Source organism: Entelurus aequoreus, linkage group LG19, assembly GCF_033978785.1.
Source record: "Entelurus aequoreus isolate RoL-2023_Sb linkage group LG19, RoL_Eaeq_v1.1, whole genome shotgun sequence".
Classification (NCBI taxonomy): domain Eukaryota; kingdom Metazoa; phylum Chordata; class Actinopteri; order Syngnathiformes; family Syngnathidae; genus Entelurus; species Entelurus aequoreus.
In genome coordinates this window covers 28,972,105-28,986,138 of record NC_084749.1, presented here as the reverse complement: position 1 = coordinate 28,986,138, position 14,034 = coordinate 28,972,105, and the positions used below count along the sequence as shown (strand labels likewise).

At 36.0% G+C, this 14,034-nt stretch overlaps 1 protein-coding gene across 1 annotated transcript in view; it reads right to left on the bottom strand.

Moving 5' to 3' along the window:
• Window positions 1-6,934: 6,934 nt before the first annotated feature.
• The window catches only part of lrp8 (low density lipoprotein receptor-related protein 8, apolipoprotein e receptor), a 410,737-nt gene continuing 403,637 nt past the window's right edge, over window positions 6,935-14,034 (bottom strand). Inside the window, exon 19 of the mRNA XM_062028225.1 lies at window positions 6,935-7,456. Coding sequence (XP_061884209.1) covers window positions 7,439-7,456 — 18 coding nt within the window. The 3' untranslated portion in view covers window positions 6,935-7,438. The remainder of the gene's footprint in view (window positions 7,457-14,034) is intronic.

Genomic DNA, 14,034 nt, shown 5'->3' with positions numbered 1-14,034 from the left:
CCCCTGGCTAATCTGTGCACATTTATTATCCAGCAGATAATGGAACTGTCGTCCAGGAGGCAGAGGAGGAAGGTGACAGAGACAACAGAGATGAAGCCGCCAGTTCGCTCGCTACACGTTAAAACATCAACTTTATTGCAACTTTTTATGACGCTACAAAAGTCGTGTTTTTAGCTAGGGTCACCTGAGCTGTGAGACAAAGTGACAAAACAGGTGAAGTGCTGGAGAGGAATAAATAAAACGGCTCCAAAGGCAGTGAGCTTAATTGCAAAATAGTAATGAAACACTCGAGCTGTTTTGTGTAATTGCTGCTCTCGTATAAAGAAATAATTAGCATATTAAATCCTGAGGTGAAACATCGGAATAAATGTTCAATAAATCTGGTTCATTAAGCCAGGATGAATGCAAAACCACAGCTTTTTTTTGTCACTAAGACAGGGGTGTCCAAACTTTTTCCACTGAGGGCCGCACACAGAAAAATTTAGCATGCGGGGGCCATTTTGATATTTTTAATTTTCAAACCATAACAAAATATATGGATTTTTTTTTTAACCTTTAGGTCTCAGTCATTAAAATGTTAAAAATAAGTCAAATTATTATTATTTTTTTTTAATTTAACGCTTACAGTAAATCTCTATACCTCTATATCAACTCCAGGTTGATAAAAAGTAAAAAACAAACAAAGACAACTTTTTTTATAGTAAAACTGTAAATATACAGTATTTAGTAATTAGAGCTCTAAAAGATCAATAATGCAGGACACCGTTAATTTTAATTATTTAATATTTTTGAGTAATCACAGTGAAAATATTAATAAAATCCCACTAAATATATTTGGGATCCAAAAAGTCCCCCACTCATAAAGTGATACATTTTTATTAGTTTTTTTTTACTTTCAACACTTAAGTTCCGAGATCTACTTCAGATATATCTGTCGATTTTAAGTTTGAACTATTATTTTGTTTGTTTTCATGCTCTTTTGTCAAATAAATATTTGATGTTTTTATATGGCAACCACACAATATATGCAATATTTTTTTCCACATAAAACATTTTAAAGTGACATTTTTGAAGTAATTGGAGCCATGAATAGGTCAACAATTCATTATAACATAGATTTTTTTGTCTTTTTTTTTTCGAGCAATGGCAAAAAAAAAGAAAAAGAAAGAAAGACAAAAGAAAAGAAAAAACAGCCTGCATGGCAGCTTTGTGTCAACATTGCAACTTTTTCTCGTTAGATTTCACCTCATTCCACTTTTTTAAATGTTTTTTTTTAATTTTTGCAATACTATCAATTTTGCAATTTTTGCAGAATGTGTGGCAGGCCGGTAAACAATTAGCTGCGCGCCGCAAATGACCCCCGGGCCGCACTTTGGACACCCCTGCACTAAGACATCTAACCAGCAGGGGCAGCAGAGAGCTGAATTTGTGGGTTATGTTTTTGGTTTTATTCTATTACTTTATTGTAGTGGTTCTCAAAAAACATATTTTCATTTTTTTTTATCAAGTCCCACTTCAGAAAACACTTGACTCTCCAAGTACCACCATAATGACCAACATTAAAATACATTAGCGTGGTAGGCCTAAGTATTCATGAAAAACAAGTACAGTCGTGATCAAAAGTTTACATACACTTGTAAAGAACATAATGTCATGGCTGTCTTGAGTTTCCAATAATTTCTACAACTTTTTTGTAAAAGAGTGATTGGAGCACATACTTGTTGGTGACAAAAAACATTCATGAAGTTTGGTTCTTTTATGAATGTATTATGGGTCTACTGAAAATGTGACCAAATCTGCTGGGTCAAAAGTATACATACAGCAATGTTAATATTTGGTCCCTTGGCAAGTTTCACTGCAATAAGGCGCTTTTGGTAGCCATCCACAAGCTTCTGGTTGAATTTTTGACCACTCCTCTTGACAAAATTGGTGCAGTTCAGCTAAATGTGTTGGTTTTCTGACATGGACTTGTTTCTTCAGCATTGTCCACACGTTTAAGTCAGGACTTTGGGAAGGCCATTCTAAAACCTTAATTCTAGCCTGATATAGCCATTCCTTTACCACTTTTGACGTGTGTTTGGGGTCATTGTCTTGTTGGAACGCCCAACCTCCGGGCTGATGATTTTAGGTTGTCCTGAAGAATTTGGAGGTAATCCTCCTTTTTCATTGTCCCATTTAAAGCACCAGTTCCATTGGCAGCAAAACAGGCCCAGAGCATAATACTACCACCCCCATGCTTGACGGTAGGGTTGGTGTTCCTGGGATTAAAGGCCTTACCTTTTCTCCTCCAAACATATTGCTGGGTATTGTGGCCAAACAGCTCAATTTTTGTATGTGTAATATTTTTGACGATGCACAATTATCAACAGTGATACTCCATATACAGTCTATTATCATTAGACTCCTGATGGAGCCCACGCACCACGAGTGATACACGTTGGGCTGTTGGATATATCGAGTTTGTAAGATGTATTGATATAGTTTTAAACAAGATATGAATTAAGATAATATCGTAATATCGATATAATTTATTTTAGGTTAAAATGACCAAACACCGCTTATTTGTTGTGTTTCTTGTTCTCCCCCGCCCCCCTCCACGGGCTACTAAACCCCTCCTCTTCCTCCTTCCAAGACGTGCTTGCCTGTATAAGAACATCCATGATTGGTTGGTTGTTTACTATGATGAGTCACGATTGGTTGAGATTAAGGCAAAACATTAGGGACAGGCCAATCAGAGGCAAGATAGGGCGGGTCATGGAACCAGGAAGGGAAATCCCAAATGACGACGAGAGAGTCGTAGAAGTGAAGAGGGAATATTCAAGCGGGCGATTTATATATTAAAAAAACTAGTGGAAGATGGCAGAGGGATTCTCTTCTTTAGATGTTTCTTTTAGCGACGTAGACGACGTCCAGGAAACCAGCAATGCATCTACTTGGCCACATTTGGACAAATGTATGCGTCTGGATAAAACATTCATTTGAGTTGTTTACCATGTAAGCCCAAATCAAAACTGTTCTCCAGTTGCCAAGCCGAGCATATTTCGTACGAGAGTGCTGCCAAAAATGTCAAAGTGAGGAAGATCATAGCCGCACAATTAAAGGCCTACTGAAATGAATTTTTTTTATTTAAACGGGGATAGCAGATCTATTCTATGTGTCATACTTGATCATTTCGCGATATTGCCATATTTTTGCTGAAAGGATTTAGTATAGAACAACGACGATAAAGATTGCAACTTTTGGTATCTGATAAAAAAAAGGCTTGCCCCTACCGGAAGTAGCGTGACGTAGTCAGTTGAACATATACGCAAAGTTCCCTATTGTTTATAATGATGGCCGCATGAAGTGAGAGAGATTCGGACCGAGAAAGCGACAATTTCCCCATTAATTTGAGCGAGGATGAAAGATTTGTGGATGAGTAAAGTGCAAGTGAAGGACTAGTGGGGAGTTGAAGCTATTCAGATAGGGAAGATGCTGTGAGAGCCGGGGGTGACCTGATATTCAGCTGGGAATGACTACAACAGTAAATAAACACAAGACATATATATATACTCTATTAGCCACAACACAACCAGGCTTATATTTAATATGCCACAAATTAATCCTGCATAAAAACACCTGCGTGTTTGTTATGCTAGCTCCTAGCTCCTCTGCTAGCTCCTAGCTCCATAGAACACGCCAATACAATTCAAACACCTGATCAACACACACAATCACTCAGCCCAAAAGACCGTTCACCTAACCCAAGGTTCATAAAGCTTATATATTTTTAAAAAGTTACGTACATACGCAAAAAAAAGTTGCGCACATACGGTCAAGCGATCAAATGTTTAGAAGCCAAAGCTGCATACTCACAGTAGCACGTCTGCGTCTTTGTCATCCAAATCAAAGTAATCCTGGTAAGAGTCTGTGTTGTCCCAGTTCTCTACAGGCGTCTGTGTATCGAAGTCAAAAGTCCTCCTGGTTAGAGTCTCTGTTATCCGAGTTCTTCCATCTTGACTGCATCTTTCGGGAATGTAAACAAAGAAGCGCCGGCTGTGTACTGTTGTTGCTGACTACGTTCGAAAAATACGTCCATTTCGCACCGACAACTTTCTTCTTTGCTTGCTCAGCTTCCTTCTCCATAATGCAATGAACATGATTGCAACAGATTCACGAACACAGATGTCCAGAATACTGTGGAATTATGAAATGAAAACAGAGCTTTTTCGTATTGGCTTCAATGTGGAAGGCATACCCGTGTTCGCCGGTCTACGTCACGCGCATACGTCATCCTCAGAGGCGTTTCGAACTGGAAGTTTAGCGGCAAATTTAAAATGTCACTTTATAAGTTAACCCGGCCGTATTGGCATGTGTTATAATGTTAAGATTTCATCATTGATATATAAACTATCAGACTGCGTGGTCGGTAGTAGTGGGTTTCAGTAGGCCTTTAAGTAAAGTCACTTACTTGGCGCTGACCGGAACGGTACGTGTGTGACAGTCCATTACATCGTCCACTGGGAATTAAAAAGTGCCTGCAAATTAATTTTTTATCTGAGTTTTATTTGCACAGCTATGTTATTTATTTTACCTAGAAATAATATTTTTCCATTTTATTAATGTTATGTAATTCTGTGCTACTTAAACAGTTTATTTTGTGTGCTGTTAATACCCATCTTGACTAACTGGGTTAATAAAAGTGCCACTGACTGTTTACAGTACACTTGTCATTCACTTCAATTTCACTGAATCTCACTCAAAAATTAATATCTTTATATGTAGACTTTCACCGAAACATATATCGAGATATATATTGAATATCGAGTTTAAGTAAAAATATATCGAGATACACTTTTTCGTCCTTTTCGCCCAGCCCTAATACACGTACCACAGTTTAAGAATCACTGCTTTGTTGTATTAGTTTGGTACTTAAATTTTCATAAACCCCACTTTTTGAAAGTTTAATTGCATTGACAATATGACAAATCCATAACTTGATGCAGTGGTTCTCAATTATTTTCTGTTATGTCACCCTTTGGGCATATTAATGTTTTTATGCCGCTACCTCCAACCCCGAACTGAAATACAGAACTATTAAGAACTTTATGATATTTATTTATGTGTCAAGATAGTTGTTGACCAGCACTTGCTCCAAATAAAATGGGTTCTCCAAAACAAGATTCACATGTGAATTGTGATTCCTATTTAGTCTAAATCTACTGTATATCGATTCATAGTTTTCAAGAATTAATTTAAAGAAAAATTAAATATTTATATACTGTACATACATACAGTATATATATATATATACATATATATATATATATATATATATATATATATATATATATATATATATATATATATATGTACATATATATGTATATATATATTTAAATATGTATATATATATATATACTATTTAGTCTAAATCTACTGTATATCGATTCATAGTTTTCAAGAATTAATTTGAAGAAAAATGTAATATTTATATACTGTACATACATACAGTATATATATATATATATATATATATATATATATATATATATATATATATATATATATATATATATATATATATATATATATATATATATATTTATATATGTATATATATATATATATATATTTATATATGTATATATATATTTATATATGTATATATATATATATATATATATATATATATATATATATATATATATATATATATATATATATATATATATATATATATATATATATATAGTACAGGCCGACATTTTGGACACAACTTCTCATTCAATGCGTTTTCTTTATTTTCATGACTATTTACATTGTAGATTGTCACTGAAAGCATCAACACTATGACACCTGGGAAGTGAAAGCCATTTCAGGTGACTACCTCTTGAAGCTCACCGAGAGAATGCCAAGAGTGTGCGAAACAGTAATCAGAGCAAAGGGTGACTATTTTGAAGAAACTAGAATATAAAACATGTTTTCAGTTATTCCACCTTTTTTGTTAAGTACTGTACATAACTCCACATGTGTTCATTCATAGTTTTGATGCTTTCAGTGACAATCTACAATGTAAATAGTCATGAAAATAAAGAAAACACATTGAATGAGAAGCTGTGTCCAAACTTTTGTACACACACACATATCTATATATATATATCTATATATATATAGATATATATATATATAGATAGATATATATAGATATATATATATATATATATATATATGTCCTTTAATCTTAAAAAAAATATAACAAAATTTAAGCGACATTATTAGGCCATCTCCGCACTTACTCGCTGTACGTGTATGACAAATGTACACCTGTAACCAGTTTTATAAAGGTGTTACTATAATTCATATATCAAATAATATATTACCAAAATCCGATCCAATCAATCTGAATTGAATGTTCACCCCAGGAATCGAAATCAAATCAGTAGTTCTTGTAAGATTCCCATCCCTTCCAAATAAAGAGCTTTAGACTTACTGTATTCACATTAAACCCAAAGGATGTCACTTCCTCATATTTCCCGGTCAGCCTGTAAATTAATATGATCACTGCTGCCACCTAGCTGGAGGATCGTGTATTGTTCAAGCATGAAATAAGCTGGTAATATCTGAAGTGGCCTGGCCTCTCGTGGCCTCTCTGACGCCTCGTCGAACCCATCCCCATCTTTAACTACCCAAAGCTGGTGTTCATAGGTGAGGGTAGGAATCAGAATCAGAATCAGAATAGTTTTATTGCCATTGTTTGAGAACGGGTTCACAAACTAGGAATTTTTCTTGGTGCAATCATGCAACATAAAACACATATAACACATATTTGGTAATAAAAAGAGCTGTAACTGAGCTATCAGATAGACTTAGAAGGAATTCAAAGAGCTACTGTTAGGAGTTATTGTTCATTTGCCTGATGGCCGAGGGGAAAAAACTGTTCAGGTGGCGGGAGGTGTGGGTCTGGATGGAGCGTAGTCTCCTGCCTGATGGGAGAGGTGAGAATAGTTTGTGTCCAGGGTGAGAAGAGTCAGCTGTGATCCGACCCACACGCCTCCTGGTCCTGGAGGAGAACAAGTCCTGGAGGGATGGGAGCTTGCAGCCAATCACCTTCTCAGCAGCACGTACGATGCGCTGCAGTCTATTCTTATCCTGGACTGTGGCGCCGGAGAACCACACTGTGATGGAGGAGGTCAGGATGGACTCTATGATGGCTGAGTAAAACTGCACCAGCATCTCGGTCGGCACCTTAGGTTTCCTCAGCTGCCGCAGGAAGTACAGCCTCTGCTGGGCCTTCTTGATGAGGGAGCTGATGGTCGGCTCCCACTTGAGGTCCTGGGTGATGGTGGTGCCCAAGAAACGGAAGGAGTCCACAATGGGGACGGGGGTGGAAGAGTCAATCAGGGTGAGGGGGATGGTGGGGCTGTGACTTTCCTGAAGTCCATGATCATCTCCACTGTTAGAGTGACCAGTAAATCTGCGAACATTTATCCATGAAAATATGGAAAAGCTGCTGACATTATTATTAAATTACTCCATTAAACTGCTGTAGTTGTTAATACTACATTTCATTGCATTGTTTTTGACACAATATTTCTTATTTAGAAGTATACTAGTATACTACATATTTTATATGTTCATGCACCTTTTTAAATTGTTTACATTTAAAATGATCTCTATACTGTACACTTATATTGTTACATTATATACTATATTGTAATCAGGATGCTTTGTGAGCCAGCCCTGTTCTCTGCTGGAAAATGTTGCTTTGTACTCGACATGCTGCATAGCTTTCCTTATGCTTTTCCTTATCATGAGTATTACTTGCACTTTGCCTGCTCTCCCTGCATCCTGGGGTCCAGACCAAGACAACTACTACTGATTGCGGATTTGAGGCAAAAAGGAGAAGCATTCCACAGCAGACTGTTTTACAAATTTAATATATCAATATATAGAGATATTTATGAACAGCTTGATTTCATAGAAACGTGAGTGAGACCATTTTGGCATACAGTACAGATATTCCATGTAAGTACATAAGTTGCTAAGGTTTTAAACTTCCACAGCCCTTACTCCCACCAACCCACCAACAAATTAACCCCAGACTGTCCTCCTACAGACACAGAACGACAGAAAGTGAAAGCATACGGAAGCACAAAACAAGGCACCAATAAATTAAAAGGACACACCCCCTTTGAAAAATTCACCCACAACAACAACAGAACCTATTCAAACAGAATTAAATACAGCATCGAAACATAAAACTCTGCAATCCTGTTAAAAAGCAAACGGAAGAGACAACAGGAAAAAACGTCAAATAAAAACACTTTGGCAGATTATTAATTTTTAGTTACAATCAAGTAGTAAAGAAATCCAGTGTTCTTGTGTACAAATAAATTCAAATAGTCTACACTTGTCCCCCCCCTGGAGGTTTTATGTACATTTTTTTATTTTTCTTTTTTTTTTTTTACAGATACATTTAAAACACTATCAAAAAGTTGTATGAAAAATTATTTACAAGTCATAATTCCAAATGGACCACCTCACCCCCCTCCGCTCCCCTCCTAAGAGCAACATCTCTTTACACAGTGCAGAAGGCTTCTTGAAAAGTTTTTGTGCAACAAACAGCATAAAAAAAATGTCCACTGTAGGATGCATGGAGCCCCCGACTCTTTTACTTACTATAATTCATTACATGTTTTTTTTTTTTGTCAAATTGGTAGAAAACAGAAGGTAAACATTGGAAAATCACTAACATAGCAGAAATAAAGTTCATTTCATGGTCCAAAATGTGGCGAGTGTCCTTTCTAAGTGCTTCCTCGTTGGGAAAGAACCCCTGTGTGGGTTCTTGTGTTTTTGGGATTGTATACCTTGATGATAGCGCTAGCCCCTGAAAAGCAAAGATGTCGATGCTCGGGATGAAAGATGGGACGGCAAGAGAGATGAGGGTCACGGAAATATGGGAGCATCGAAGCAAGACTAAAAAAAAAAAAAAAAAGGAATAAAACAAAGAAGATGCTGATGTTGCGTTTTAAGGGTGCATGCAGTTAAGATGTGGTGAACGTGTCAAAGTTGTCAGAAAGCATTCAGTGATTGGATGATCTGCTTGGAAGACTGACTGCAAGAGTGCAAAGACCACAACAAAGATGAGCAAGTGGGAGAATTTTCAGACCTGGGAGCAAAAATCAAGAACACTTTAGAATTAGTATTTGGTGTCATTAGAAAAACTTACGTTGACAACTAAAACTAAAAAGTTATGTCCAATCAGTAAGAAACTGTTAACTCGGGGTGTTGGGATGCGAGAGTAGAGTGCAGCAAAGCAGTGTCTTACATGGGAGTTTAAACTAGACTTTGTGTGGCCCTAAACAACATTTTGTTAGTGGCCCCATTTTGGTTTTGAATATTACATATTTATTATTATTAACATCATTAGACTTCTGAAGGGCCAACAACCCCTGGAAACCTAACCGCCCCACATACACACACAGTTTGTTTACATGCATGCGCTAAACAACTAATTATAGACTTAACTGACTCTTTAAAACACATCTCCAAGATTTTGTATAGAACAAAATGTGATAAGGTTTTTAACTTTTCAAAGATGGGATTATCATTAGTGGATAATAATACATTATTATTATAATTATCATTAGTCCATCTACTAGGGCGGGGGTCAGCAACCCGTGGCTCTTTTTTGCCGCCCTAGCGGCTTCCTGGACCTCTTTCAGAGATGTGTGAAAATGGAAAAAGATGAAGAAAACAATATATTTTCTGTCAGAGAACAAACATGACACAAACCTTCCTAATTGTTAGAAATCCCTGTTTATGTTATACATGCTTCACTGATGAGGATTTGGCGAATACTAGTTTCAGCAATACTTGAACTCATCGTAGTTTGTTTCTATGTACAACTTTCTCCGATGCTGCCACAGAAAGACGTGTTTTATGCCACTCCTTCTTTGTCTCATTTTGTCCACCAAACGTTTTATGCTGTTCGTGAATGCACAAAGGTGAGCTTTGCTGATTTTATTGATTTGCTGGAGTGCTTATCAGGCATATTTGGTCAATCCATGACCGCAAGCTAATCCATGCTAACATGCTATTTAGGCTAGCTGTATGTACATATTGCATCATTATGCCTCATTTGTAGGTATATTTGAGCTCATTTAATTTCCTTTACCTATGTCCTCTGTGTATTAAATTTATTTTTGCATGTCTCATGACACATAATCTGTATGTAATATTGGCGGCATTTCTCATAGTTGTGTGCCATGTTGTTCCAGACCACAGCAAACGTTACCCAGCGTGCAAAGATTGTAATAAATACATTAATAGAAGAGAGCCTGCCGTTTCCTTTAACTTGGACACACACATCTATACCTTTGGCCATTCTGAGCCAGTCATTTCCATGTGAGAAGTCTCCATTTTACTAATGTTTTCCAATGTTGCAGAAATGTGTAGAATAAAAATTGAAATACAACATTTCTGTCAACGAAGATTGACAGAATCTTCGTTGACAATATATTAGCCTACTATATATTGATAGTAGGCTAATATAGCTAATATAGACACTTACATCATGTGTTGCCTTCATTATAACAATTTTATTTTTTTGCGGCTCCAGACACATTTTTATTTTTTATTTTTGGTCCAATATGGCTCTTTCAACATTTTGGGTTGCTGACCCCTGTACTAGGGAAACTAAGGACACCTCTGTTTCAAACTTTAATCAAGGGTCCTTGAACGCACCACAATTATGTTCGAGGAGTTGCAAAAATGAAACGTAAACATGCCACAAATATATACGTTGTGTGTGATTGCTTATGACGTCTTTGTTGAGCCAACCAGGGTGTAGATTGTGTTACTAATTCCGCAATTGATTTGAATAACCTTACAATTGATTTTATCTTACCTTTTTATGACATTGTATTTTATTACTGATGGATTAAATGGGAAAAAAAACTAAACAACTTTAAGTATTTACAAAAGCCCAGGCCATGATCATGTGCTCTTCCTGTTGATTGTGGCCCTAAACAACAGCACTTCTTGACACAGGGAAGCTCAATCTATAATTAATAATAAATATTGTTGAAAGTCATCAATAGGAGACATGGTTGTACGCATGATTTAGTATAATTGAATCCAGGAATATTCTTTAACACATATTATCTCATCAAAGGATGCACGACAAGTTAGAGAAGTAATGTGCCGTATCAGCAGCGATCGTGTTTACTCGCTCTGGCGGTTCAAAGTACCAGTAGAAAGTCATCGGGGCAATTACTGCAATATTCACTGGGCATTCAAGTCGATCCAATGGCTCTGAAACATTTCTGCCGCAAGAAAGAGGAAGGAAAAGTCGCTTTTCAAATAGTTTACACTTCCCCGGCTCTCAAGCTTGGAAATCTAATCAGAGCTTGTTTCATGTCTGAGGGCTTACTCGCCTTTTTATACAAAACATCGAACTGAACAGTTAGTGAGAAAGCAAAGGATGGATACTTTTCACATTTGAATCGATACCGGTACTTGACTTTACTCATGTTCAGTACTTTTTATGTGTTGATAAATGTTCATGTGTTTAATAATACAATATTTTTTATTCTTTAACATTTAACAATTAACTGATAACTGTAGTGTCCAGTTGTTATATCTCATTTTCTTACACTTCTGAGTCTCATTTGCAAGTATTATAGTAGTAATTCCAAGACGTTAGATGGCAGTAGTGTACAGGCTATGGCAGAGCCGCGTATAGAGAGAGTATGGCCAACTCGGTTTCAAAGTTGGTAGCAAACATGGTGCCCTGTAGAGAGAGTACGCCGAGAGGATCTTCAAATCAGGGGTGTCCAAACTTTTTGACTGGGGGGCCGCTTTGGGTTAAAAAAATTTGGCCGGGGGACGAAAGCCGACTGCATGCAAAGTATATATATATATATATATATTAGGGATGATGTTCGAAACCGGTTCTCCCGGTTGTTCGATAAGAAAAGAACCGATTCCATGGACTCAAATCCCTTTTTGAGAACCGGTTCCCTTTATCGAGGCCACTATAGTAAAGAAAAAGAGTTGGTTCTTTATTCGAATCCCTGGGAACGAATCCCTTCCCACAGGAAATGCCCTGTGGGACGGCAATGTTATGCCCATTTGATTGTAGACTCTTACTGACACCTTGTGGCGATATGAAAATACTATGCGTCATTCGTTGGGCACTTCCGGGTTGGCGACGTCTGTTCAGTTCATGAGACAATTGAGAAGTAAACAAGTTGTGTTAGCTCTTACAAGCCTTGGAAAAGATACGTCTGTAAGTAAACTGTTTAACTTGTTTATCTAACTCAATATTAAGGTGGAAAGTGGTTAAATTTGATACTAAAATTTTTATTGAAAAACGATTTTTGTGCACTGTTTCAATGGATGTTTTGAGGACTTAAAATGGCTGCCAGTCGTGTATTTCCACCATCGAAATAGTTTCAACACTCAGAATTTTTTTTTGATGATAGTACTGTATATTTGTGTGAAGCTAATATTTACATATTGTGTATTAAATTTTAGTATGTTAATTGAATCACATAGCTTATACATTTGTCATTGTGTGTATTTCAGTAAAAAAATAAAAATAAAATAACAGTCCAGTGCAAGACAAAAGTAAAGATAGGAAAAGAAAGCAAGATCAACAACAATAAAGAGCCTAAATAGATTAATCTGCTTTGGAACTTTATTAGACGTCTTGGATTGTTTGTTAGCTGTCTGCCTGTGTGTGTAGTTAGTATGTTCCAATAGCAGCAGAAGTGCACTTTTTGGAGAGCTGTATTATTTTCAGTTTTGTGCCCAAGGGACGGATTTTATTTAACACTATATTATTATTTATACACCTATAGTGATCACAGAGACAGGTTTTTTTTGTGTTACTGTATATATTTGTTTTTCTGAAAAATCCCACTTAATATACTTTGAGTAACAACAGTCAATATTTTTTTATTTTTATTTTTTTAGGGGGGGTAACAGTCAATATTTATTTATTTATTTTATTTTATTTTTTTTCTTATAAAACCAAATATTGTGTTTTTTTTCCATATACAACAACCTATCTGGATTCGATAAGAGAATCGATAAGGAATCAGTTCGATAAGAGGATTCGATAATGGGCTCGAACTCGATAATTTCTTATCAAACATCATCCCTAATATAGATGTGTGTGTATATATATATATATATATATATATATATATATATATATATATATATATATATATATATATATATATATATATATATATATATATATATATATATATATATATATATATATAAATGTGTGTACGTGTGTTTACATATTATAATAATATAATGGATGTACAATTATTATTTATAATAATTAAATATTGAGAGTATGTGAAAGTACAACTCCTACCTTCTTTACTTATGCGACAACCTTTTTAAAGCTTTGTAATCCACCAGAAATATCAAGCAGCTAAAAGTCAAACATGGATAAGTGTGGAGAGAGTGTTTTGCATTTTTCCCATCATGCCTTGCAATGGAATTAAATGGGTGTAATTTCACATTTTTTATGGGTATGGGAGTTTTTTTCCCCACAAACTTCAGTGGGCAGGTTGTGTTATGTGTGACTGTGTGTGTTGACTTTTTGTGCTGGTGGAATTTTTTTCTGCACAATGACTAGGAAAGGTTGTTTGGATTGGGTCATATAAGTAAATGCTGTGCTTGTGATGTCAAGAAAATACACATCGTGGACACTGATTTCAGTTTATCACACTGTCCACAAAAATGTGACAATTTGACACCTGTCAGACCGCTGGATATTTAAATTTAAAGGTGCCATATGTAATAATTTAATGTCAAGTCATCATTAAATGGCCCTAATATGTCAAAAGGCATTAATAAATCATGTTCTTTTTATAACTGATAACGGTAGTTCAGCCGGGATATGCTCATTTCCAAATGAGATTTCCTGCCCCGTGGGCCACATTTAGTTTGGACACCACTGTTCTAAATGTTTGGTCAAAGACCCCTCATGTGTCAGGGAGTAGTCTTTGCCATTAAGCTGGA